We start from the raw sequence: 23,842 nt of genomic DNA, 5'->3' as shown, positions 1-23,842 counted from the left end.
GCGAGAGCGGTCCATGAGGCGTCTATCCTTATATTATGTCAATGGTTTCTGTCACAACCCCCGCGGAGGTTGCGACAGAGAGCGCACATGCGTAGATCGCACGGCTGCAGGGTTTAGTCTGTACATTCAGGGTCTGATAGCAACAAAAATAACGGCGGACAACTTTATACAGTGTTATACTACTTATACCTGTTCAGTTTAGCGCAATTTCTGATGAGAAATATATGTGCTAAATGAGCACTTCCTCCATAGGAGACAGAGACGGTGGAAGCTAGTGAGGTGGAAGCTAAAGCTCAAGAGCGCATGCTACAGTCACAGCGCCATCTAGCGGACTGGCATGACAACTACAGCTGGCTGAGGGCGTCTTCCCAGTCAACATCCGAAAATACTGTTAGTTTCAGGGCCTAAAACTAAAATTATCACTCATTACTGAAATTGTGACAAAAGTTGTGAGAAAAACACATTTGACTAAACCTTTACTAAAATGTGCAACATTGTGTAGTTGTATTATAACAACATGGGAAAATATTCAAAGCCTACTAATATTTGTGCAAGGCAATTTAGTTTCACTCCTGATGTCACACTGTAATTTCATCAGAGATGTAGCGTTTTAACCCAAAAATTTATCAACTAAGGCCGATTTTGAACGCATTACAAAAATGTGTCAAATTTCGACAGAACATGTGTTGACATCCCCTCTATTCTTCAAGCAGGCACACCCATTCGCAACAACCCACCATAGAGTAAAACCCAGTCAGAAATGCTAACCTGACTTAGCCACACCAGTCCCAGAGCACCAGTGTTCAGATTAACTGTCCTTTTTTTCCTCCATTCACGCCATCAGCAGGGGTGCTTTGCCTCTATATTTATCATCACATCCCCAGTTCAACTCTTGCATACAATGACACAGCAAGAAAAATCGCCTGTTACTATGAGACGAGTGAAGAAGGAGGAGGAGGGAGGGAGTGAGAGGGGGTTCTGAGATGTTGAATGAGGAGGGGCTGTGAAAAAAAGCAGAGGCACTGTGAGGCAGGCGGGGAGGAGGTGAAGGTGGAGAGGAGAAGTGGTGTGAGATGGAGGAGGAGGAGGAAGTGAGGATGAGGGGGGCCTTGCAGAAAGGATGATGTCATGTATTTAGGCTGATTGCTGAGAGCAGCAAAGCCATAAGCAAAGTACAAGCCACAAATACACAAGCACACATTAAGAGCCTGACCTGCCCACTCACTGCTCTCCTTTCCTCCGTCTGTCTACGACTATTCCTGAACAATGACGGTTAAAGGTTACACCATTATCCTACAGCTCATTTTTTAAAAATCACGTTGAAATCACTCAAGCTTTAATAAAACTAAGGTTTTATTTTACTTTTTGTTTTGTGAAAATGTGGTTGCCGTTTGTGCTAAAAACAGCTCTGTGGCTGCGCGACAGGGGTGGAAATGTCTGGACTCCGGTTGTGTGCGCGTTCACAGGCGTGCTGGCTACAAGCAGGGGAATTTCCTGTGCAAGGTTAACGGGAGATTGATTGGCCGGGACAGCTAGGGGCTCGTCCGACGGTGAGCCGCCATTGGCCCGTCGAGGTTCTGGTATGACGCTTTAAGTCCAGGCCTCTCGCCCCGTCCAAATCCTGTCCCCCCCTACACCTCCTAAACACCTCCTCTTTCTTTCTGTCTCCTGCTTTTTCTTCATCTCTCTCTTTCGTTCTTCGCCCCCCCTCTTCCTCGCTCTCTGCAACTCACATTCCATCTCTTCAGTGTACTTTTTTTTTTTTCCAGAAACACAGCTCAAGCAGGAAAACGCACAAAGCGATTCTTTGACTCTATAAATACGATGCTGGTAAGAGGACAAAGAAAGATTCAGTTAAGAAAAAAAAGAAAAAAAAAAAAAGAAATTAATAAAGCTTCAAAGGGAGACCCAGCAAAAAAAGTGAGGAGGAAAAGCAGCTCTTTCTTCTCTCCTTTTCCCCTTTCCAGCCCCCCTTGAGTAAATTATTTTGGGAGGGTGCAGGGATTGTAAGTAGAACATGGAAAACGGATAATCCTGCAACTGCCACACCTCCCTCGTCAGGAGATGCAGGCGTACGCGCGTTCAGCCCATGCTAGGGAGCACCGGCTTCAACGCCCTGCCCAAACAAGCTTATTATGCACATCCACACTGCAATCTGCAACTTCAAGGGTTTAAGGTTGAAATGCACAGACAAACCGCCATCACCTCTCTTACTCAGTTAGCCATTTTCAGTTTTAGCAAGCCGTTTAGAAATGACGCCGGAGACAGAGCAAAAGCTGCAAGAAGCTTTTAGAAAGGAAACTGTTTTCTAGAGACGCCCACTCTGCAAAAACAAATCTTGGCAAATATTTTTTGTCTGTTTCTAATGGAAATATATTAGTACACTTGAAATAAGACAAAACTAACTTACAAGTAACTTTTCAGTAAGATATAAGGAGCTTGTTTTAAGTCAATAATTCCTTGCTATTGATAAAAGTACTTATTTTGCTGGCAGATTATTTCACTTAGATGGGAAAAATGTCTTTTTATAAGTAAAATAGTACTTTTTCATCAACATTATTCACTTAAATCTGGCTCCTATATCTTGCTGAAAAGTTACTTGTAAGTTAGTTTTGGTTTATTTTAATGCATAAAGATATTTGAACTAGAAGCTTGGTCAAAAACTCTTGGTAAGACACTACCAACTACCCTCTTTAACATCTTTAAAACATGACAAGCCGTCTCCTTTGGCTTTGTGATCTTGATCACAAAGATGCAGATCAGGTGGAAGAAAAAACCCAAAACATCCAAGATGTCAATTTTATCATTGGAGAGAAGCACCTGAAATCCTATTCTGCCGTCAAATACTGCACCCGAGCAGTCCTTTCAAAGTGTGATATTGTACACACTGACACTGCGATCACAACTGCAACTCAACATATTGTGTAGCTCTAGTTGCAATGCAGCACAGTCACTAAAATACACAAAAAAACAAAAAAAAAACAAAACAAAACAAAAGGAGGAGCATGTGATGCTACGTCTAATGAGCTTGGAGGTTGAGGATTAGGTTACAGGTGGGGCTAGTACATGGTCTTTTTATAAATAGTTACATATGAATTTATTTGGAGACATAACATACAGAGTTTCCAACACATCCATTCATTTAAAATCTCAGGGTTTCACTCCTTTGCGCCACTGAAGCCCCTGCTAAACTCCGGCACACCCCAGATAGAGTCCATCTACCTCTGGAGAGGCACCAAAAGACCCACAAGCACAGAAAAGATCCGCTGTAGGCAAATAAACACGGCTATAGTGGAAAATTATTCCCGTTTAATCTGGTTTATATGCTTTTAACTGCGTATATTGGCGCTTTTGTACACCATTAAGTCCGATAAAAGTAGCCGACGTCAATACCCGACAATGAAAATCGCTTTAAATCTGATCGCGATAATCTGAATCCATGCAAAATGTAAAGAAGGATTAAAGTTTGACTTCTATAGAGGCAAAAATTTGCTATTTGCCCTGTAGGCGCCTCGGTGCATCAGAGCCACACCGGGACGAGTTCCCCTACCGAGACCGAGGACGGGGTGGTGCTCCACCAGCGTCCAGGCATTGTCGTCCACGCAGTGGCTCTTGTAGACCAGCAGCTGACACACGTCTCTCGCCGTCATGTCGGCTGGAATCTCCACCACTTTGCCGGCGCCATCCTCGCTCCAAACCTTCACGATCTGAAGAGACACACAGCACAAATGAGCACGAGAACAGTGGAGGTCATGTTTTCCACAAGAAGGAGAAAGAGAGAGAAGAGAAAAAGAAGAAAAAAATAAATAAAAAAAAGTGTGGTGCACGGTGCGTCCCGAGTTGCTCCCAGGAATTAGATTATGTGGAGAAAATAATAATTAAACAGCAGTGTCTAAATTTACCTCCATAACCAGGTCCACCCTTAAAAAAGGCTGTGTTCACATGATTCTGTCACTCGAACATGAAGTGGGCTTTTAAAAAAAAAAAAAAAAAACCCAGTAGGATGACGTCCAGGAAAGGCTGGCCTGCCCCTGCGCCTTCAGTTCAGCCCTTTTTGTTCACAACACAACCAAACTTTGTCCAACACCAACAAATGCGCATCTGAACCTCCGCAAAAAAAAAAATTAAAAAAATCCCAGACGCAAGAAACGGACACCTTCGGATAAGTCTACACAAAAGAAAATGCAGAAAAAAGAAGATCCTTCTTTTAAAAAATCCCACACTCGCACTTCGAGATTGAAATAAGTCGGTGAGTTTGTAACGTGTTGAATTTTGTCATTAAAAATGTCACCGCTTGGAGCTGCGAGCGGGTCGGGTTTAAAGCAGGAGAACCTCCCATTGTTGCGCCATTTTGAACCATTCCAGCCCAGTGCCCAAAGCGACATTTAAACCGGGTGTAATGTTGCCCTCATTCGAGTGTGCTGCTGCACAGATAACCCTCGCACAGGACTCTCTCTCACCGAGGGGGAACTGACATCAGAAAGTGTCTGCAAACCACAGAAATGACGCCGCGACGCCCGGAGAACCTCATAAGTGTGCGTGCTTGTGTGTTTTTCGCCCCTCGTCGAAGCAGAAATATTTTTCTGCAACTAAAAAACCGCTGCTTTAGATGACATGAAACAAGACAGAAAAACCGGTGATGGCCAAGGGGGCTGGACAGGAGGAGGAGGAGAGAGGGAGGGAGCGAAGGAGAGAGGGAGGGGGCGGAAAATGAAGTCGGGACGAAAGCTCTGCAAAGTTTAAAAAGAAATAAAATGACTCAAAAGGATTTAAAATGTAAACTGCCTGGGTAAAAAATAAAAACACAAAACATCACCAGGAGCAAGAGCAGCGACACAAAGGCTCACTCTGAAATCTGAAACAACGTCACTGCACTTTTTCTGCCCTCTGCAAAAGCCCAAAGGCTGCCTCCTCTCTTCCCACATGCCCCCCGACAAGAAAAAAAAAAAGTTAATGTATGACGCATGAGTTTTTGTTTGAGGAAACTTTTAAAAACACTAAACCAAGAAAAAGAAAAGAAAAAGAAAAAGCATGCTTCCAAACTGACACTCGGTTGCTTCTGGAAAGCCCGACACAAGCCTCAGAACAGAAAACTGGAGAAGAAACACACACTCAACACACACCCACCCACACACACACACACACACACACAACACAGGTCCCTTACCTCCACAGCCTGTAAGAGGCAACAGTCTGGAGAGCAGGATGGCATTTTCACACTGAGACGCTCTCCAGTGACACGGAGGGACACAGAGGGAGGGAGGAGGAAGTCAGGAAGGGAGAGAGAGAGGGAAACTGAGCGAGGGAGGAGAGAGAGAGAGAGAGAGAGAGAGGAAAGGAAGGACAGATTGGCGAGGCAAATGCAGGAGGTAACGGGGGCGGGGGAGAAAAGAGAGGGAGAGGAAGTGACAGAAGAAGGACGAAAGTAAAGGAGAGACGGAGGAGGCTGCCCGTTGTTCCCGTACTGAGCTGCGAGGAGCGGTATGAGCAGTCGCTCCTTTCCTCCTTCTCCTCCTCCTCTTCCTCCTAGTTGATTAACCCAGAGTGGGATTTTTTTTTCTTTAACCAGGGAGCTGCTACCTGTCACGTACTCTCTTATCTCCAGGGTTGTGTTTCATCCACCTGATCCCCCCCCGTGTCCAAAAAACTATCTCCGTCAGCTCCTTTTACTGATGGCGCCACACCATCTCTCCCCCCTCTTTTTAAGACACGCCCACCACTCCTCAAGCACACATGCAGACGAGCTCAAACTACCGAGCCAATCGCAGGACGGAGAGACTCATCCCTTATTCTTCTGCATCTTCTGACATTTCCTTTGAGCGGGCTTGACGGTTTCAATTTCTAGCCCCTCCCTTTGCCTCCTGTCCTCTTCTTCCTCCTCCTCCTCCTCCTCCTCAGCTGCATGTGAAATACTGGGCAGAAGTGTTAGGGCCATAGAAACATGTGTAATGCACACCGACAGCTTGAACATTCACGAGAAAAGAAAAAAAAAAGAGGGTAAAAGAAAAATTTGAAGTGGGAACTAATTGGATGCGGAGGCGAACGGATAACGTGCCACGCGTTTGGGGCGAAACTGGAAGGGTCAAGGAAGAGCTAAACAGTTGCAAAGAGGGGGGAGAGAAAGAGGAGTGGAGAAAAAAAGATCTATGGAGGAATGTCAGTAATGCAATACTGAGTCATAATCAGGCTCATGTGTAGAGAGCCCAGGCCAAACCCAGCTGGCCCCTAATACAGTGTGCGTGAGAACTTTGAGGCACACACACACACATTCTTGAAAGAGGAAGACAAAATGTAAATTATGAAGACCATCTGCAGAAGGGTTTTTGTTGTGTGTGTTTTTTTTATTTTTGCCCCCCCTCCCACCTTTTTTTCCACATTAGTGTTGGACTTTTCCTCCTGACTCATGCTGCAGCTCCTGAGAGAGCCAGGCTCCTACCAACTACATGGAGTCACGCTTGTGCAGGGATATTCATGATGAGATGAGCGGGTGCAGGAAGCGATAACGAACATACCGCGTGCGTCACAAGGAGCCAACGTCTTCCTCCTTCTCCATCTGCTTGATTTCTGGTCCACTCTCATTTCCCCCCCTGCTCACATCTCCATTTGATTTGTTAAATTTTGTTCTTTTAAGGAATTTATGTAATGGACCAACTCAAAAGATGGATAAGATGTTTTTATAGCAGAGAACTTCAAAGCAGCGCTGGGTCTGAAAGCCATGTCCAACGCTTTAAAAACCTCGTTCAATTTATCGTCTGAAAAGGGAAGAAGAAGCGTCGCAATTCACCAAGACACGACGGGAAGGCAGGATGAGAAGAGCATCAATCAAGAAAGCAACAGTAGTGATTCTGCTATCATAGCACATCATAAATGTGGCCTTCATGGAAGCCTGAAAAAAAAAAAAAAAAAAAAAGGAAGCCATTTTGGAAAAAAGTTTGGATAAAGTTGAGCAAAATTCTGGGAGTTTTAAAAGTTGGAAGCTTTCTATTGGAGTTATCAGGAATTTAAAGGGGGGGGAGGGGGAGAGAGAGAAAGATTTTAAAATAAAGAAGACTGGATTGTTGCAGAATATGCCAGTTTTAGCATATTCTGACTAAAACACCAAAACTTTACGCATATATAATCAATGTTATTCCACAATCAACACTGCCTGCTGCAGGGGTATTGAGGCCAAACCCCACACACACACTGTGCTTTTCTTCATCATTATGTCTAAGACCATGAACAGCACCTCCATGCTGATTACAAAAAAATGCAGCAAAAATATTGCAATATTTAATATATATCCCATGTATTATATTAGTGTTTAACTTGTAAACATCTTACGGGTGTCTGTTTATGACTAAATATGTTTGCTTATTTGTGGATATAATAGTTTTTCTTAAATGACATCCAATTCCTAACAAAACTCACATAATTCTCATGGATGTTATTAAAGTCTGAATATTTCTGAATTTCCCTCATCTTATCTTCTGAACATGAAACCATTAGTGTGTAGATCTGCAAAGCTGTGAGAAACATAACCTAAAAGATGTAATCGTAACTAAACGGGGTTCTTCAAAAACCATATTTTCTGTCAAATTTTAGAAACGTGTGCATCTTTTTCATTCTTCCTCACAATTATGCACTACTTTGTGTTTGACACATAAAATCCCAATTCAGGACACCAAGTCTAGTAAATGCAACAGGATAGAGTGTGAAAATGTCCTAGAGGTAAAATATTTTTAGCTCTACTATTATTATACGTTTAAAACTAACTCACCTTGCCTCGTTTCTCCCTTCCCCCCTTCCTTCTCTTTTTTCCCTCCACTTTAATAGTAAAGGGTGAGAGGTGAAACGCTAACAGGGTTTATTGTCTCCTATGCCACTTATGGCAACACACACACACACACAATTGCAACATATTGGATTGAGGGGTTACAAGCAGACACCTGCGCACATATGACCAAACACACACACTATGGGTCAGAGGTCAAACACAGTAATCTGCACCTGGGTCAGAACCACTTGCCCAAGAGGTTTATGAGCCCCTAAACCTCTTTCTCTCTCTCCTTCCCTCTCACACACGCACACATTTTTACACAAGCACAGACGTATCACAATTGATCTGGTTGTTTTAAGCCGGAGCCAGCCTCTTCCTCAGTAACTCGAGCTGCAGAGTGAAAAAGACTTCTTTACTCAGTGGATGACTCTGCACACCGTCTGCTTTTCTGTATATAAACACTGAACGCAGCCAGCAGATAACCTCTCCAACAGCTTTGAATAAACAAAAGCTCGGCTGCCTGCAACTAACAATTACAAGATGTTGTGGAGGTTCAAACTACATTTTTTTTCTCCCCTAAAGCAAAAGAAAAATGCAAAAGAAAAGTTAAAATAAGCAAACAAGATTTGCAATATTGAAACAAAAATGTCAACGTTTTAGATGTCACTTTCCAGGTCTTAACTTTATTGCAAGTTTCTTAAAAATGCCATCATGGCTGTCTGAGCTGCCAAAAGGGGGCTTAAAGCTGCAATATGTAACTTTATGAAATGATTGATCTGCTCCACCTATTCCCATCTGAAGAAATCTGAAGTTTACTTATCCTGAACAAAAAACCAATCAGAGTCAGGAGGAGGATCTTAACGCTGTTGATCCTCCCTGGGAATGTGCTGCTAAATGTGCAAATGGCGGAAAAACAAGATCGATTATCCGCTATGCTAACTAGCCTTAGCATTCATAACAGGCTCTATTAATGGGGAGAAGTTGTATCATAGCAGAAATCAAGAGGAGTTTGAGGGTTTGGAACAGCGGTGTGCAAATGGTCATGATTGACAGCATTAAGACCCGCCTCCTGGCTCTGACTGGTTGCTTCTAATTAGCACTGGGAGAAGTCAGAGAAGCTTGATTTTTTTCACAGATAATTTTTCTCGTACTATGATGTCACTAAATAGTGACAGTTTCAACAAATATGTAAAAAACATTTTTTTATAAAGTTACATACTGCAGCTTTAAGCATTGAACACAGTGTGAAGTTAAAAGTCAATTGAACTTGAAATGCATTTTTAGCTAATGATTCTCCTCAAGTCCAAGTGTCGCCTGAAGTCTGAACACTAGAGAACCATTCTGAGCAGTAAACACATTCAAATTCAGCCGTCACTGATTCTATATTTCTGTAAAAGTTTTCCGCCACCTGGTGCTTCTCTTGCCGAATCTCTATTGCCAGTATTTGACTTCCTGTTAGCAGTTGGTCACTCTGGACTCTTTTGCAGCATCGTCTGTGTTTCATGTCAGTGAAAGTTCTTCAGATTTCAGGCCAGTCAGAGCTGATTACCACTGCAGAGCCGCCAAACTCAATCTCACTTCACCAGAGTGGCGCCTCAATGAGGAGCTCAACTCCACATGACCCGACACCGTGAGATTCTCATCAACTTTGAAAATATACAACGTGAGCCAAGTTCCACCTTTAACCTTATTCCCCTGATGTAATCTTGTGCCAATATTAAAACAAGATTTAATACTTCAAATTTAACAACTTTCATTGAAATTGAAGAAAACTCGTCTTCACAGGAAAGATGCATACCCTTATCGTGACTACAAGAGATGCAGAACCCAAGAATACATTAATATCCGTTAACCTAGCATGTAGGTTACACAGACATTTGTTGTTTGAGTTTTTTAAAATGCTGAAGTTAGTTAAAACAGAGTACGTTTGACTAGTTGTTACCTTTCAACACTAAAACCATATCTTCATTTCACTTCAAATTTAGCTCTTAGTGATGCGACGTCTTTCAAATACCGATGGGGGATCCATTACCAAGACCTTTACAGGGGCAGTATTATGTATTTTGCAGGCACATAGTGATATTTTATAACACAATCAAGACACTGCAGTCACTCTAAAATGTTGTATATATCAAATATGACTTAAAATAAATTAGATTTTGTAATTTAATGCTGTGAAATTGGGCTTCTGTTTCTTAAAAACTCCTCTCTTATTGAAACTCCACCTTCAGGAAGTCATCACAACAAGGCTCCTCTATTAATCCTTTAACAACGTTTTACCAACATTTACTGATACATAGCTCGTATAATGAGCTCCACAGATATGCAGTTCCACCAGGTCTTTGCTAATTGCTGCTGGCTAGTCTGAAGGAGACAAGTGGGGGAGGTGCCCAAGCTTGGAAACTGCAGCTCAGAGGAAGAGCTGCGTCTCAAAGGTGGGGCTAGGTCCACCTAGACGTTTTACACACCTGAACGGTTGCTACAGGAGGTTAAAGGATTTCTCAAACACGCATTAAAGAATCAAGGCAACACCCCAAGTATGATTTTAATGAGGGAATAACTTTATAAAACAATGTATAGCTCAAAAAAGTAGATTCTACATAATACTGCCCCTTTAACGATCCTCACTTCAAAAAGTCCAGACTTCTCCTGTGTGTGATTACGAGTCAGACAAAATATAGGGCTGAATCGCTTCGTCAGATTAGTCGTGATGAAAAAATTGTCAACTAATTTAGGGAGTTCAGGAAGCCTTCCTTAGAGGTTTCCCAGAGATCCTTGGGTAGACCTATGTATCCGATGTAGTGGGATGTCTGGACCTTGACCCATTTACCCCATGACCCAATCTCAGATAAGATGAAACCAACAAACCAATTAATAGATCAACAGTGTAGAAAGATTTAATGTTTCTCCAAGGCTGTGGGAGTCTGAGTACAAACAAGATCTCTTAGGACTAGATCGTGCAACATTAAATGCCAAAATGTTTCTTGTCAAAGAGTTATGGAGTTGCTGCTATTATGAGACATGCAACCCTGCCAACATGCCTAGGTGGGCCCCATATGGGGGAAAGGAGGGCTGACATATGGGTCCCATATGGGTTTGTCCGCAGGTTCCACGGTGGCCCCACATGGGTTTGGCCATGTAGGGCCACAGCCTACGTGGGCCCTACATGGGCCCTAAATGGGCATACCCATGTGGGGCCACCGTGGAACCGGCGGACGAACCCATATGGGACCCATCTGGTCTGCCCTCCTTTTCCCCATATGGGGCCCACCTAGGCATGCTGGCAGGGAAGTTATTATTATGAGCCCCAGATGTAATGGTGTTTGTTTGGAGCTTGACAAGCTGTTGTGTCTATATTGGAGACTTTTATTTGAACAGAAAGTCAGCCTTAAACAGAGACGGATTAAAACGAGGTACGAACGATTTTTGAAACGCAGAGGGATTACCATTACTGGCTAGTGATAACTGCTAGCCTCCAACTGGAACAAGATACACCGACTAGATTAGATTTTTAAAATCAGTTGGTGATTTGTGAAACTTTTTACTTTGTGAAAACAACAAAAGAAATGGAGGATTTAAAGTTTTCCCCAAAATAATTCAAAAAAACCTAATATGATGTATCATCTCATGAGCTGGTTATATTGTTGCACAACTACTATGTAGCTAAAAATGATTTCCCAGGCTCCTTTTGGACCAGCATTCAACTTTATCTTCTTGCAAAGTCATGGAATGTAGGGGGGGAGCAAAAAAAAAAGTCTGCGGTGCGGTTAAGCAGCAATTACTCTAACAATCCTTAGAAAACACTTTCAAGTTGCATCATCACATTGCAACTCTGCAAAACATTTTGTGCTTGGCAAAAACTACAAAGTCCCAGCAAATCTTTATTAAGCCCACAAACACCAGCAGAAATAATTACTCCGACCTGCATGTCAATCTGCACCAAATCCCCCCACAGTCAGATTACATCTCATTAACAGGTAATGATGGAAATTGTTTGTGGTAGATTACACAGTGAACTAATGGCCATCCAGCTAACTGTACTGAGCGACTTTCTCTGAGCGCGCAGAGACACGGACGCGAACATGCACCTTGACTGATTGCAGTGGGTCAGCAGACCATTGCGTGCAGAAATACATCAGCTGACCTCAAATCAAAGGGGAGGCAGGAGTCCCTGAAGAGTGTGGGTCTTGGAGCTTTCGTCTTATTACACAAGATTAATCAGCGCTTAAGCATATTTCTTTGAAGACAACTAATAATAGGACACCAGAGAAACCATTACATGGAAATTTAGTATAAAGTAGAGCAATAAGCACAGCCTCCACAGTCACATTAAGATGTTTTTTTCCCCAAGTTGATTACTGGAATACAGGAGCTTACAAAGTTATTTACTCTACATCAATCTGGTTGGTCTTTTGTTACCAACCTGCAGCATGAGCTGTGCCTTTTAAAAATAGCTCAGACAATAAAGTTAAATTTAATAGTTTCTGAGCTCTGACCACTTAAAGTCCAGTGCATGTGTTTTGAGGCCGGACTCAATACATTTGCTTTTCTTTCTTCTTTGCTAAATATCTGATGGATCTGTCCAACGCGGTATCAGGACTAACCAATCACTCAGGAGTCAAAAAAAAAATAAAAAAAATCAGAAAACATTGAGATCATGTGTTTAGCATCTAGAGATGGGCTCCAAGCGACTTAAAAAGGAAAATGTTTGCACCAGACTCTTTTTTGTTGTTGTTTTATTTAAGGGTTAGAGTAAAAAGAGATAAATTTTCTAATTACTTGAGAAAAATGACTGCTAATAACTACTAAACCTCACAACAAAACTGTGCTTTGACTTGGTCTATCACCTGAAATCCCAACAGAATCCATTAAAGTTATTAGTGATGATGTGACAACATGTGAAAAGGTTCAAGGGTTATAAACACCTTTCCTCTAATCTTTGTCTGACTTTACAAGCAGCAATTATCTAAAAATCAAACCGCAGAGCAAATAATGGACAAAAAACCCCATCCAAGAGCGTTCATCCCTAAGGAGGTCAGAGGTCAGGGTCAGCTGAGGAGCAGTAAACCAGAACCTGGATCAAGTTCAGTGTCTTGCTCAAAGCTACTTCAGAGGAGAGCAGGGAGGCCTGCTGATCCACATGGCATTCATCCAAATCATCTGCTTGCGACTGAGCGTATATTTAACTGCTGGGTCCAACTCGCTGATGTTGATTATACTGTCTCTGGCCACAAATAAAAGCTCGAGTTGCGTTACAGCCACGGTGCCAAAGCAAACGCATTTGCTCAACGATGACAGATGGGACCTGACCAAATCCCTGTGAAAGGCGGGGGAAAACACGGCTCGAATGAATGTTGCAAGGCTGGCACAGGCTGCATGGGAAACGGCCTTTAGAATTATTAACCATGAGAAACGGCTCCGAAGCCCCGACCAAAGTCAATTTAGGACTTCTGACGGAGACATAATGTCAGCCTGTTAGCGGATCTTCAGAACAATATTCACAGCGACAGCCCGAGGAGAAAAACACCAGAGAGCCGTCAGCTGATCGTCCCACGGCACATATGTGTGACTCGTCTGCATTCATATGCTCCTCCTGCTCCAAGGCATGCATCATTTACAGACCTGCATATATTCATATGTATATGTTCTCATAACACCTACACAGGTTCTGTATGCCAGCTGTTTGTTTACATTTAACGCAACTGAGCACCGCATCGCTACAGCAACGGCACGTCAGAGTCAACCTGTTATGCAGCATTTAAAGGGGCAGTATTATGTATTTTTAAGGCACATAGCGCCATTTTGTAGTACAATGAAGTAACAGTTACCTTCAAGTTGATATAAAAATGTACATATCAAATATGACGTAAAAGAAATTTTAATTCCAAATATAAAGCCTTGAAATTGGGCCCCTGTCTCTTAAGAAACTCTTGCTCTGTCTGAAAGGTCCGCCTTCAGGACGCCGTCACATCACTCCTTTATTAACCCTTTAATAATGTTTTTACAAGTGTAGCACTGAGAAGTAAGTTGTATAATGAGTTCCTCCAGGTGTTTGCTAATTGCAACTGGCTAGTCTGAAGGAGCCGAGTGGGGGAGTCATGGGAGAAGGCTGCTGTGTGAGGCAGACGCTCGGAAACTGCAACTCCAAGGAGGTCTGCCACTAGGTGTTGCTCAGCTGAATGGTTTCCATGGAGATTGGTTGCCATAGAGATTAAACAATTTCTCAAACATGTAGGAGGGAATCAAGGCAACAATCCAGGTATGTTTTTGAATAGGAAATAACATTAGAATCGTCAGTTTTACATAATACTGATTTGATTAGTGATGGTTTTATCAGCTCAAGACGAGCCGATGCTCATTTTGCGCATTATCCTATAAAAAGTAAACGCACCATGTCAAGACACGCAGTACGCTATGAAATAAACATTATCCTTAAAGTCTACACGCCACATAAAGATGTTTGTTCCTCAAATCCAGGGCAATAATCAGAACTATTAGTGTTAAGTAAGCCACCCTTAGCAAGCTTGCACTCAATTTTACAAGTAAATATACAGAATTATGTCCAACAAACCATTTTTATTTAACAAGAGAGCTTTAGCCCGGTTTGTCCCATAACCGTTCTGATCTGTACTGACCACCAGTGCAGCAGAAGGAGCTGCCAGACCGCGTGACAGGAACTCACAGAACGACCTGTGAAAATAAGTCCCAAGGCAGAGACATTAAAGAAGCAGTGTGCGTGGCTGAGCTACTTTTGCTTCTGAAAAGATGAAAACCTATTTGCTCCTTAGTGTTTCATCACTTGAGACGTGCAGCTTACACAGATTGTAGCTTGTGGCCACGTAGTTTCAGCATTAGCAGAAACTGACAAGTTGTGTGTTGGGTTAGCGTGAAGTCGACTGGTTGTTTTATTTCTGAAAGTGTGGTGTGCAAATGTCCCAGTAATTAATGTGTGCATCCAGGCAGCAGTCCTCAACACCGTCCTTTATGTTTAGACGAGTCCCTGCTCCAGCACAGCTGATTGAAATGATTGTATAACGAACCCCAAGCACGCCATCAACTGGGGTTTATTAAATTAGTCAAAACTGAAACTTTTCTGCTTGACGTTTTCCTGTTAGTAAACCCTTGATTCAACATTTTTTGAATTCCAGATTTTTCCAGGAAACCTTCCGGTGTTCAGTCCTTTATGTTCATAATTGGATATGAAGTACAAACTTTTACAGTAAATTTAGGTAAAAATGTTTTTACAGCAGGAAAGCGCAAGTATGAGACCTGACAGAAAGCAACACAAACAAAGAAGGAAGGCAAGGAGGAAAAGAAAAGGGGTGGACATGAAGAAAGAAAAGGAAAGAGAGAGAACACAATTCAGGAAAACACCAAGGCAAAGAAAGACAAAAAAGAAGAAATGTAGGACAGCAAAAGAAAGGAAGGAACAACAGAGGTTGACAAGGAAGAGAGAACAATCTTGTAAGAAAGACTCCAGGAAGGAAGGAGTAAAGGATGAAAGAATAGAAGAAAAAGAGGAGGAATAAAAGGGAGGAAGGACAAGGTGAAGTACACCAGGAAGGGAATTAAGAGTTAAAAAAGAAGATATTTTTTCATACTCTTCCAGACATGGAAAATACAGATACTTATTTCCATGCTTGTTCTTAGGCTTGAGTCATGAATTAATATTCCATAAATAAATTGGGATAATCTTGTAATCCCTTAATTTTCTGCTCCTCCTGTGTCAAAGAACCTAAAATCATATTTGTCTGATATCATCAACGATCATTGTAGTAACATTTTGAATTTAAACAAACAAAAAAAAAGATACTGTTTGCGTCAGTATCTGGAAAGATGATTGGTACGGGCTAAAACTGGAACTGAGGTCACGCCTGGCCCGGTACGAGGTCCGTCTAGTTCTGACCGTCTGTCAGGCGCTCAAGCAACGCCCTGTGACGCGTCGCACCAGGCAGATCTGCTCCGTGCAAATGGAAACATTTACAAACTTATTGTTAGTCAGCCTGCAGAACAACTTGTGTCCCAACTGGACTGTTCCTTCTGGATGCTTCACTCAGGCTCCATTTATTTTATGAAGGAATCTGCATCCCATAGCAATCCACATAACCATTTTAATCAATCATTGTTAACTAACGTGGTGGGAGAGACGTTTCCTTAAATAAGCAACATTCCAGATCCAAATATGATGCATTTATCAGTTGAGCTCCCACTTTTTAGGCTTAATCTACTAAAATGTTTTCATCACTGTTCTGTTAATGATAAAAAATGCCACTACATTCCCACTTTTCTGTCATCACAATGCAAAAATGCAAAATTTTACCAAGTAGCTTTTGCCCAGCTTCTAATGTAAATATTTTAGCACGCTTGAAATAAGACAAAACTAACTTATAAGTAACTTTTCAGCCAGATATTGGAGTTTATTTTTAGTCAATAATTCCTTAATTTTGATGAAAACCTGCTACCTCTATTGGCAGATTATTTCACTTATCACAAGAGGAAAATGTCTTATAAGTGAAATATTTCTGCCAATCTGCCAATCCAACTACTACTCTTTCATCAATATTAAGGAATTACTGACTTAAAACAAGCTCCTATATCTTGCTGAAGAGTTACTTCTAAGTTAGTTTTGTCTCATTTCAACTGTACCGAGATATTTTCCCTGGAAATTAAACAAAAACTACTTGGTAAGATTTTGTGTTTTTGCAGTGCAAGCAGAGTTCAGTACTATACAGTCTGTGCTAACTCAGTTGTGTTACATAAAAATGGATATAAAAATATGCTGCAGTTAGCTGAATGGTTAAATACACATCTAATGGAAAATGCTTCCCTGTTTGGACACATGGGATAATAGTTAAATGGACAAAATGTGGACATAATGAAGATAATGTGGAAAAGACATGAGGCAACATTTAGTTCGCTGTCAGCCTCACATGGACACAAAGGATTCATTGTGCGAAATGCAGACTTGCTTTGTGACTCCAGACCTTGTGAGATGATGTCAACAAAATGCTAAAATAATGCTTTTTCTTATCACGTATCCGTTATAGCACATCTGGGTAGGTTTGTTAGGAATAAGTGAGTGACCATCTAAAATAAGTTGTTGTTCAGGGTGGGCATCCTGAAAACATCTTTGAGACGGATGGAACATTCCTGGAACAACAGGCCGAACAGGAGGGCAGGAAGGGCAAGACTGTGACACACACACACGGACGCACGTATGCACGCACACACACACACACACACACACACACACACACACACACACACATTAACGCATATAGCCAGGGTAAAAGCGTGTGAACTGAGGAAATGAATGTGTCCTGTCAAATCCGGCAGACGGATTCAGGAGGTTCAGGGAGATCCGACTCGAAGACGTTCCCATTCGGGTCGTCGGCTCGGCAACGGAAGTCTGCACTCCGTCTGGGGCATCCTGGAGACACTGCTCACCTTCAACCCCAGCGAAACACGTCTCTGTGTTTGTGTGTGCATGATTGATAGTGATGACGCCGCAGGAGCGCACGCGCGCACACACACACACACACACACACACACGCACACAGACACACGCACACGCACACAGACACACGCACACGCACGCACACACAGGGTCAGATAACCCAGGGTCAGAAGTGGTGTCAGGGAAGAAAAGCGTAGTGTGAAGCCAAAGTCAACACTGACTACTTTGACCTGAGACTATCGGGTCACTCAGCTGATTTCTGAACGCTTCTAGATTTACGTCCACACAAACTCTCTGCCCTGTTACTGATCAATCAATATTATAGGAAGCCAATAGGGAGGGAAATAACTAAGACTTGTAATACGTTCCTCCTCTTCCTGGTTTGTGATTCGATGTTTTTAATGTAAGGAGAATAAAGGATGTGATGAAGGTGAAGGTGTACTTGCATGGCTGTCGGAGGTCTGAATTGGGCTGAGAATGGGGGATCCTGCTGGGCTGCACAGCTCCGGAAAAGGGTTGGGGATGGCGGGCAGGGAGGCGGGACGCAGGTGCTGCTCTTCCTTTAGGCACCTGCAGAGGGAGACAAATACATTTATGTTGTTGCCCCAGAATGAACACATAACTACAAAGAATAAAAGCCTGAACACTGAATGAACACTAGAATGTGAGAACAGAAATTATTGGCACATTAAAAGCACAAAACACAAACCTCCGTGTATTTTAATGTGATGGGGGAAAAAACAAACTAGGAAAGTAGGAAAATTACCCCCAGTTTCAAACTTTTTGACAAATACAAATCTGAAAAATGTGGTGTGTAATTTCTGCTCAGTCTTCTGTACATCGACATGCCTAAATAAGTTTCAGTACAACTAAAGCCCACCAGAAGTCGCAAAATTAGCACCAAATTGACTCCATCTGTGTGGTTTAATATTAGTATAAATAGAGATATTTGGTGTTGGATGTTTGTCAAAAAACATACAGCATCATGAGAAAACTGCAGACCCAGTTAAGTCCACAAATTCAGCCTTTATGCAAGAAAAACAAGCCACTACTGAAAGAAACTATAAGAAGTTCACCTTGCATTTAGCCACAGGCCTTGTAATGTAGAGGATACAGCAAACAGATGATATGGTAAAATAAGACTAAACTGTAGCAAACAAGCATGAAGCCAACACCACCTCAGCTCAAACACAACATCGTCACGGTGAAACACGGTGGTGGAGGCATCATGGCATGGGATGGTTTGATAGAACAAGTACAAGGAAGCTTGTAAGAAGTGATTAGAAGAAGATATAACAAGATATAAACAAGATATAAAAAACAGAGCTAGAGGGTGAAATAGACTTGATGGAAGCTTAATGTCATCTTGCAGGAGGACAGTGACCCAAAACACACAGCCAAAGCTACAAAGGAATAATAACAATAAGTACTAAATTCCACTTAGAATATGTTAAAAAAATGACTTGGAAACTAGATGTTCACAGATGCTTTCCATTCCTCCTGAATGAACTTAAGCAAACAAAGTCGCTGGATAAGCAAACTGGTAGATACAAAATACTTGCAGCTGGATTTGCAGCTGCAAGCTAAATAAATTTTAAAAACCATTTATAATTTTCTTCCAGCTCACAATTATGCACAACTTTGTGTTGCTCCATCATGTAAAAAGGCAATGAAATGCACTGAAGTTTGTGGTTATAAAGTGGCAAAATGTAATGTGTAAAAAACTTACTGCATGTTCAGATTTCATTGAATTTCGGGTTTACGTGTTGTTGTTTTTTTTTTAATTGACTTCAGGAAAGGAACAAAACTGAATTCTGTACCTGATTTAGCATAAAATAAATTCTGTGTATTTTTTTTTTGCAGTAAATCCCCTTTATCTAAATTTACAGCTGAATTTGACCTTTAATGTACCAAGGAATACATTAAATACATCTCCTTTCCTCTCCGTAGGAGAGGAAAGGAGATCATTTCTGGAAGCTGCCAGCTCTCCTCTAATTGTGTGTAAAGTGGTCAGATCCACACAGAGCCAGAGGCTTGGTGTGTTTACCTAACAGCCTGGATGTGCATGGGCTGAGAGTACTTCAGTCCTTCCCTGGCGGGGGGCGAGGGCCGCAGGGGCGGGGTGTGGCGGCGGTGGACCTGGCCATGTCCCAGATGGGCAGCGTGGTGGTGGTGGTGATGCTGGTGGTGAGGCGTGTGCATGTGACCGTTGTTTAGGAGGAGCGCCGTCTCTGCCTGCGTGGATGGCACGCTCTCCACAGAGGAGTTCATGTCATTCACCAGCTGCTCCAGGTCCACGTCGTCATCTGTGGAGGCAGCTGGGTTGTGGGAAGAGAGAGAGAAGAAGAGAGCAAGAAGTGAGAGGTAGCGCTCAACACAGTTGTACCCCTCCACTCTATTACATTCCTCATTAAGAGATTAACCAAGGTAACTTATAACAGGCCAAAAAGGTTCCTTACCTAAAGATATGTTGTAACAAAAATCACCCCATGTTTTTATCACAAGCAAAAGTTTTTCCAAGGGAAAAGGCAGAAGTGCACTTCAGCTAGTATGAAACTGCAATGTAGCGCCTTGTTACCCAGAGCGATGACCATTTTATAATCACTGGTCAGCTCAACTTATGGTGGCCAATAATCTTCTATCGATCTAAAAATAATACACCCCAGCCATGGTTTTTGCTATGTTTACTAAATGAACTTTCTGGTTCATGTAGTAGAAATGTAGGTTATCTAACATTGTGTTGTCTAGCATTACATCTTCTTCTTCCACCTTTTTTTAAAAGTGCATTTTTGTAGTGCTGTGTGTTTTCGTCTGAGGTTTTTGTGTCGTCTCCTTTTGTGGTTCTTATTGCAGCGCCGCCACAGGCGAGGAGGTGAACAGGTTTTTCAAAGGGTTTTGATCATGTGACGCGGTGCGAACCGCACCAGCTGCTGATGTAACAAATGTTGCAATTTTGGTCTCCAAGTGAACCAAGTCTCAGGTGTAAAAACATCCAAAGTTGGATTTTTCATCTACCTGGATTACCTAAAAGGTTTGTCGAGTTCACTTCATCTGTATAAAGTCTAACATTTAAAAAGACTGATATATCTAACAAACTGTGGTGGTTCCAACCAGAAGCCACAGTGCAAACCAAGGCGGTATGAAATGTGAAGGATCATCACTGAACCGTTTTTAATTAGCTAAAGTCCTCCAGGGATTTGAGAGGCCAAGTGTCAATGAACCTCAGAGTTGAGCAACGTGCAGATTATCAGCTACTCTAAAACAATCAGTGAATTCCTCATGTCAAGAGATTTCTCTAAGATTTAAAGGAAGGTTTAGAGAAAGAAAAAGTGTAAAAGCAGGATAGAAAACAGTTCCCCTCATTGAAAAGAAAAAACTTCACATTAAACCCTCTTTAAAAGTCCTAACTGCCCCCTCTGAGTGTTTCTGCATGTGTTTGTGTATATGTATGCGTCTAAAGCCCTTCAGTCCTAAGTGAGTCCCACCCCAACACCGCTCGGAGGATTCCAAACATTCCTGGAGGAAGAAATTACTGAGCTCTGGGAGCGTTAACTAGTCCGCTCATTGCACACGGTGGCTTAAATGGTCAGGACGAAGCAGAGCAGCAAAACACCACACACACATGCACACTTCAGAACAAGGATGGGACACCACGTGCAATGTGCAGCGCACACCAACACGTGCTTTGGATTATACAAGTTTTTTTTTTGTTTTTTTTTTAAAGAAAACACTGTGCTGTGCTTTAGACACATGGCGAACACAAAGAGCAGAAGGGAATCTGCTGTTCCAAAAAAAACAGGAGTCGTCGCTCATGTTTGGATCACAAAGAGGCATGGCCTGACAGTCCAGCACACACAAAAAGCACAGTCTGGGACACAGGGTCAAGTGATGTTCAGGTTCATGAGTGGGACAGGAGATGGGTGTGTGAGGGGCCAGAGGATAAGGGGGGCTAAAACCGGAGAGCAGAAAACAACCAACGTGCTTCTTATGTAAAGCTCACTCAAGCTTTACCATTTGATTTTAATTAGATCGATTTTTACACATCAACTGTTGCCATTTTATTGCTTTTTATAATCAGAAGTTATGTAATGATTACAAAAAGTTATCCTGTTTAATCAAAAGTTTGAAACCAAAACACAAATCTTCCTAGTCCCAAAAGTAAGCATGGCTCTGGGAAAGCAAGTGTTGCGTTAAATAAATCTACAGCACCAATGACGTAAAGCCGCCATCACATGGTTTCTTATGATGTCACATATGTCAGGGCAGCCAACTGTGGTTTCTCTGTTTGGGTTTCCAATTCCCAGTGAGAAAACAATAAAAACGTCTTTTGAAGTTGGAATTCTGACTGGGAAATTTGGAGTTGGCCAATCAGCTCGGGGTTTTTAAAAAGATCAACATGGTTGCCATGCATACAAACAGTAGTGAAAGTTACCAAAACCAAGTATTTATTGGTACTTTAATCAATTTTTAAATATGCTTCAAACATAGAGCTGTGAAATATTTACCTATGCATAAGTTCCTTTTGTTTACAATCAAATTAAATGGGTAAAATGTACTGCTAGCTGCTTGTTCTGTACAAATAAGATGCAGCACCAAATCAAATACCAAATCCCAATATTTCCCAACTTGCAACTAAAGTGTGCTCAACTTGAGTGTGATGCAACTCCTGGCTCTGACTGAAATGCAGCATAAAACACAGTTTAAATGCCACAGATGTAGTGAGAAATTTGGTTGGTGGCTTTTTTATCTTCAATTTACCATTTCTAAACATGAAGAAATAAAGTGCATTGTGTCAATCAAGTGGAACTAAATATATAAAGTTATTGTCTACAATGTTTACGGTTTTGAATAATGGATGTGAATCAAGTTGAGGATTATAAAATATACAGTTTGAATGTGTCTTAAAATTTCCCCATATTATCTTTTACAGTCATTCCAAGCATTTAGCATGTTGGGTTCAGTGAATCTTCTCTGGTGTAGACAAAATGTCTGCATGGCATACCATGAATGAAATTAACATTATTATTGGGTCACTGATGCGAGTACCAGTGGGGCATTGGCATGAACGGGAATCCTTGAATGATACTTTTGTACATCAATGAAACACGAGACAGATGCATAAAAGTGTGACAGGATATAAATAAAGGGATTTTTAAGATCTTTGGCTAGCTATCCACACCGACATGCTTTTATAGTGCAGGGAGACAGCATAAGTCAAGATCAAAGAACTCAACAGTGAGTCCTTTGTAGCCACTAATGGGATGAATGTTCAGCTGAGCACAAGTCCATCCATCAAAAACTTTAATTGGCACCAACATATTCGATGGATTCAATATTATGGAGTAAGTTCCAAGAATAAAAACATTCAAGTCAGCTGCAGAGGAAAAACATCTGGATTGTAAACGCCTGTCTTTGCTATCAACCTGCAGCAATGAGCCACGATTAGGGTAATTTTAGTCCATGGAAAATACTGGAAGATTTTTATCAACCGGGGCCTTTTTGCAGCAGCAAGCGTTCGCTCCTGTCCAGGATCGCTTTTGCTGGACTTAATTGAAAAATAAGCAGCTGCTGCTGGCGAGCTGAGATTTCCGTGGGCATGTTTTAAAAGTGTAATTCATCTGCGTCTTGGCAAAACATGGGAACAAACCCTTAAATCAATATTTTATGTCCGCTAATACGGAGATCCCACACCACGCACACGCTTCCAGGTTTCAAGGGTTTTAATCTGTCTTTTCACTTTTGCAACGGCCCTTTATCATTTAGCCTACCAGAGTCTTAAATTAAAAAAAAGCAGTCTTGTGCAGCTTTAGGAGGATAATGATGGTTTCATTGGCATTCCTCTCCCTCCTCCTGCGGCTGGCTTGGCCAACTCCACTGTTGGCTTTGCACAGGGAGCCCAGAGGACATATAGAAAGAAAATGCCTTCTTCTTCTTGTCCATTTACTTTGACCTGGAATGTGAAGGACTTGCTGCAGCTGTCTGGTTAGCATCTGACAACAAAACATGCCATGCAAAAGTGGATGGTCCATTCCTCTAGGATCTCAAAATACACTAACCCAAACCCACAAAACCCAGCAATTATTGATCCCCAACCACCGTCTAGAGGGCAGCAAGAAAAGCTGGAGTGTTTTCATTACGAAACATAAGGATAGTAGTTAGAATTTGCGTAAATCTTATTTATTTGTTTTGCTTACTTAAAATACTTAACTTATCTATTGTGTTGCAGGTGGTGCATTTTGGCTTCGCTGCCAAAAAGCATGTTGTCAGGTTATCAGGAAGACAGATGGGGCTATCATAAACGAAGGGCACGCAACCTGAGCCGATCTAAATATAAACCAATCCATTAGTGAGGCTGATGTAAAGTGTCTGAGTTGTGCAAGGCCAAAACGTAACTTTATCCGAGTGACTTTGACTCGAGCCTTTTCACTCAAGCCCGTTCTGTGATGTGCAAAACTTTATTGAGGAGACTTCCACTTGTTTTCAATCATTCATGGCTGCTGTGCAGTGTTGAAGTCCACGAGATACAGCATTTTAAATAGAAAACAGAGGGTTTTATTGTCCAAATAGAGATATCATCTTTATTTTATTCTATTTTATACAGGTTTTAAACCTTATAGATACGTAGT

At 41.9% G+C, this 23,842-nt stretch overlaps 1 protein-coding gene across 5 annotated transcripts in view; it reads right to left on the bottom strand.

Moving 5' to 3' along the window:
* LOC103146013 (growth factor receptor-bound protein 10-like) overlaps positions 1 to 23,842 on the bottom strand; it is a 57,933-nt gene that overhangs the window by 21,334 nt on the left and 12,757 nt on the right. For 2 of the 5 annotated variants that reach the window (XM_007563715.2, XM_007563716.2), the window contains exons 4-6: positions 19,264 to 19,534; positions 17,663 to 17,786; positions 3,551 to 3,707 (exon numbers count right to left, since the gene is read on the bottom strand). In XM_007563715.2, coding sequence (XP_007563777.1) covers positions 3,551 to 3,707; positions 17,663 to 17,786; positions 19,264 to 19,534 — 552 coding nt within the window. Of the gene's footprint in view, positions 1 to 3,550; positions 3,708 to 5,167; positions 6,273 to 17,662; positions 17,787 to 19,263; positions 19,535 to 23,842 lie in introns of those variants that run through there. The other 3 variants (XM_016677218.1, XM_016677219.1, XM_007563717.2) reach the window with 2 other exon arrangements.

The sequence above is a fragment of the Poecilia formosa genome, unplaced genomic scaffold (genome assembly GCF_000485575.1).
Source record: "Poecilia formosa unplaced genomic scaffold, Poecilia_formosa-5.1.2 Scaffold150, whole genome shotgun sequence".
Classification (NCBI taxonomy): Eukaryota; Metazoa; Chordata; class Actinopteri; order Cyprinodontiformes; family Poeciliidae; genus Poecilia; species Poecilia formosa.
Note: the sequence above shows the minus strand (reverse complement) of the source record. Positions and strands in the feature narration are given on the sequence as shown.